Here is a 3,795-nt window from a genome sequence, read left to right on the forward strand (position 1 = left end):
TTCTGCTGCTGCTGCTGCACTGCAGCAGGAGCAGCAGACTGTAACATAGCTAACTCTATTGATAATGCTAGCAGCAATTCTGTACCCCTAAATATATATGTACTAGGGTAACTTAATAAGCAACGAGTACCTATAGTAGATATTTGCTCTATTTCTTGCAGCAGCACCAAACATTCTTGCTGCAGTACTTCTTCCTTAAGAGGAAGAATTGTTTCTAATTCTGCTGCTGCTGCTGCTGCACGTGCTGCACGACGTTCTGCTGCTGCTTGAGCTTGTGCTGCTGCTTCTGCTGCTGCTGCTACTGTTGCTGCTGCTTCATCGCATAATGATTCGCATTCCTTTGGGGATACACTAGAAACATATTCTGCTTCTGCTCTTGCTGCTGCTGCTGTTGCTGCTGCTGCTGCTGCTCTTGCTGCTGCTAATACCTCTTCTCCTGATGCACCAAATACAACATCCGCCTCTTTTGCTGCTGCTGCTGCATCCTTGCCACCCTCAGGTTGTGTTTCTACAGACACTAAATTATCCTCAAAAGCTGCTGCTGCTGCTGCAGCAGCAGCAGCAGATTTTGCATCTCTTGCTGCTGCTGCAGCAGTATCATCACCCCCATGGTCCTCTCTTGCTGATGCAGCAGCAGCAGCAGCAGGAGAACGATACGGGGCACCTGCATCTGCGTCGCTTGCAGAAGCTGCTGCAGCATCAGCATCAGCAGCAGCAGGGTTAGCATTTCCTTCTCCTGCTGCAGCAGCAGCAGAACAATCAACAAGCCAATTACTAATTCTTTCTTTCTCTGCTAATCTTCTTGTATTTATTTTATTTAATATATTTAATTTATTTAATTTATTATGTGCAGATAATGCATGCATACACCGCAATATTAAGAAAGAAACAACAATACCAGCAAAGGCAAAAAGAGGGAAGGACGCGCTATATAGCCGCATATGCTTCTGCTGCTGCTGCTGATCTCGCTGCTGCTGTTGCTGCAGCAGCGCATGCTCCTGTTGCTGCTGCTGCTGCACCCATTCTCCTTCTTGATGGGAATTAAACCTACGATAGGGACGCCATGCATGCAAAGAATTAACGGATGCATGCTGCGAAGAAACAACATAATCTGCTGCTGCTGCTGCAGGGTCTGCTGATGCAGGTGCTGCTGCTGCAGATGTTGCTGCTGCTGCTGTAACAAAGACTCTTTGTTCTGCAGCATTTGCTGCTGTTGCTGCAGCTACTGCAGCAAGACATCCAATGCAGCGCAGCAGATCCCACAAGCAAATTCTTTGGTGGGGTATAAACATTCTTCCTCTATAAGAGAAAATAAATATAAAAAAAGGAACAAAATGCATGCATGCATGCATGCATGCATTCAACGAGGAAGGAAGGAAGGAAAGGAGGAGGCGAGGAAGGGAGGAGGGAAGTATTAAACCTGCAACAAAATTCTTCCTATACAATGCTCAGTTTGTTGCAGCAGTTTACTTCTTTGCTGCTGCAAACGATCCCGATCCCGATCCCCAGGCATCTCACACCTCAACAATCATTTTCTTCCCTTGGCAACTATACACCTCTGCTGCTGCTGCTGCTGCTTGTGTTGCTGCTGCTGTGTGTGCTGCTGCTTCTGCAGACTTGCACGAATTGAAAATCCTCAAGGGGCAGATGGCAGAAGAAGGAGGCAAGCTGCTGCTGCTGGAACTGCTGCTCCTTCTTCTGCAGGAACTTCTTAATGACTCACAAAAACGGAGAAGGCACACCAAAAAGAGCAGCAGCAGCAGCAACAGCAGCAGCAGCACGAGCATGCATTAACAAGACAGCCGGCGTCGTAAGTAGACTCCACGACAGCACAGCTGCAGCTGCCGCTAAAAAACGTTCATGAGTTAAATTCTTAAAATCTTTAATATTAAAATAATTAAAAGGAATAAAAAAAGAAGAAAGTATATTAAAAAAAAAGGAAAGGAAGGACAATACGCTGCGCTTACTGCTGCAGTGGGGTGGATATGACAGGAAGACCGAGCACCGGTGCTCGCATCGGCAGCCAGTCCTTGAAGGAATTCTTCAATTTAATTAAATTAGAAAGACAAATAGGAGAAAATATATATATTATGTAATTAAAATAATAAAAGAAGATAAAGGAAGAAGAAGAAGATGTGCTGGAGAGGCAGAAAAATAACAAACGTACCCACCCCGCTGGTGCCGAGCACGGGAGGAAACTGCCGTCGTGCAAATAAGAGATATTTTCTGTTTTGTTTGTTAATCATGGATCAAAAGGAAGAAAATTAAATAATAAACTAAAATAAAACGTTTATTTTGTATATTCAGGAGAAAAAATAGAAAAAAAAAGACGTTTTTCTCCATGAAGAATACGAATGAGGCTTGCAAGAAGATGAATTCCCAGCCTCCTATCTTGGGGTGTATGCACAAAGGGAATTCATGTATTTGTCTACAACCAATCGTGGTTTTTTGAGGAATACGCCAATAAAATATAATAATTTCCTTAAAATAATAATAAAAATGAATTAAGAATTAATTATTATTCATAAAAATACATTTTTTGTTGTTTTTTCCTTCTATTTTAAGATATTTCCTCTCGTCCTGTTTCCCGGAAATACTACCTGACCAGCCCAATAGAAAGGGAATATAAAGTAGAAGACAAAGGAAAGAACATTTTTGAATATTTATTTTAATTTATTTAACAATAAATTAATTTTTTTGTTTATTTATTCTTTATTTTTTAATTTTATGCAAAATATTATGCAAAATAACCCTTTCTGTCAACTGTGGTCAGACGACGGCGGTCACCTATTCATGTCTCTTTTTTTTTGTCTTTGTTTCCTTCTTTTTAGTTGCCTTCTTTCTATTAATTGTTAATTATTATTTAGTAAAGACGCCAATGGCATTATTCCCCCTTTTTCTCCCTTTTTGTACGGCAAAAAGAGAGTATACATGTACAATTGTATACTCGATTGTCCAATCCTATCGATAGTCGCATGCTACCTCGTTGTTGACTACATAATTAAATAAATAAATAAATAAATAAATAAATAAATAATAAAATAATAAAGTAATAATAATAATAATAATTATTATTATTATTATTATTATTATTATTTATTTATTTATTTATTTAATTGTTTATTATTTGTTGTTGCTGCTACCGTTATTTTTTTTGGCGTTATTATTTGTTATGTTGTATCGATAGTACGAATAAATTCAATCTTCTATTTAATTAATAATTAAATAATTAAATAATTAAATAATTAATAATTAAATAATTAATAATTAAATAATTAATAATTAAATAATTAATAACTAAATAATTATTAATTATTAATTATTAATTAATTATTCATAAGCAGCAAGTAACTCTTATATTTGTCTATTCCTTCTCATTGTCCCGTCAGTACCAATATAGTTGTTTAATAAATAAATAAGTAAATAAACAAATAAATAAATAAATAAATAAATAAATAAATAAATAAATAAATAAATAAATTAGTAAATAATAAATTAGTAGATAAATAAATGAGTAAATAAAAAAATAAATAAATTAGTAAATAAATAAATAAGTTAATAAATTATTAACAGTAATAATAATATTAATAATAAATACTAGTAATAGTAACAATAATATTATTAATAAATAATAATAATAATAATAATAATAGTACTATTACTGCTATTACTATTACTAGTAATACTAGCAATAATAATAATAATAATAAATAAACAGGAATAATACTAACTAGTATAATAATAACTAGTAATAATAATAATAATAATAATAACTAGTAATAGTAATAATAAATA

At 35.1% G+C, this 3,795-nt stretch overlaps 1 protein-coding gene across 1 annotated transcript in view; it reads right to left on the bottom strand.

The window, feature by feature from the left end:
• The window catches only part of EMWEY_00042950 (hypothetical protein), a gene marked incomplete at both ends in the record, with an annotated part of 2,657 nt that extends 1,365 nt beyond the window's left edge, over positions 1 to 1,292 (bottom strand). The window contains 2 exons of the mRNA XM_013478935.1: positions 1 to 736; positions 1,052 to 1,292. The exon at positions 1 to 736 is cut by the window's left edge and continues 611 nt beyond it. Of these exons, the coding sequence (XP_013334389.1) occupies positions 1 to 736; positions 1,052 to 1,292 (977 nt within the window). The remainder of the gene's footprint in view (positions 737 to 1,051) is intronic.
• Positions 1,293 to 3,795: the final 2,503 nt, after the last annotated feature.

The sequence above is a fragment of the Eimeria maxima genome, genomic scaffold, assembly GCF_000499605.1.
Source record: "Eimeria maxima Weybridge genomic scaffold, Emw_scaff778, whole genome shotgun sequence".
In the NCBI taxonomy this organism is placed as follows: Eukaryota; Apicomplexa; class Conoidasida; order Eucoccidiorida; family Eimeriidae; genus Eimeria; species Eimeria maxima.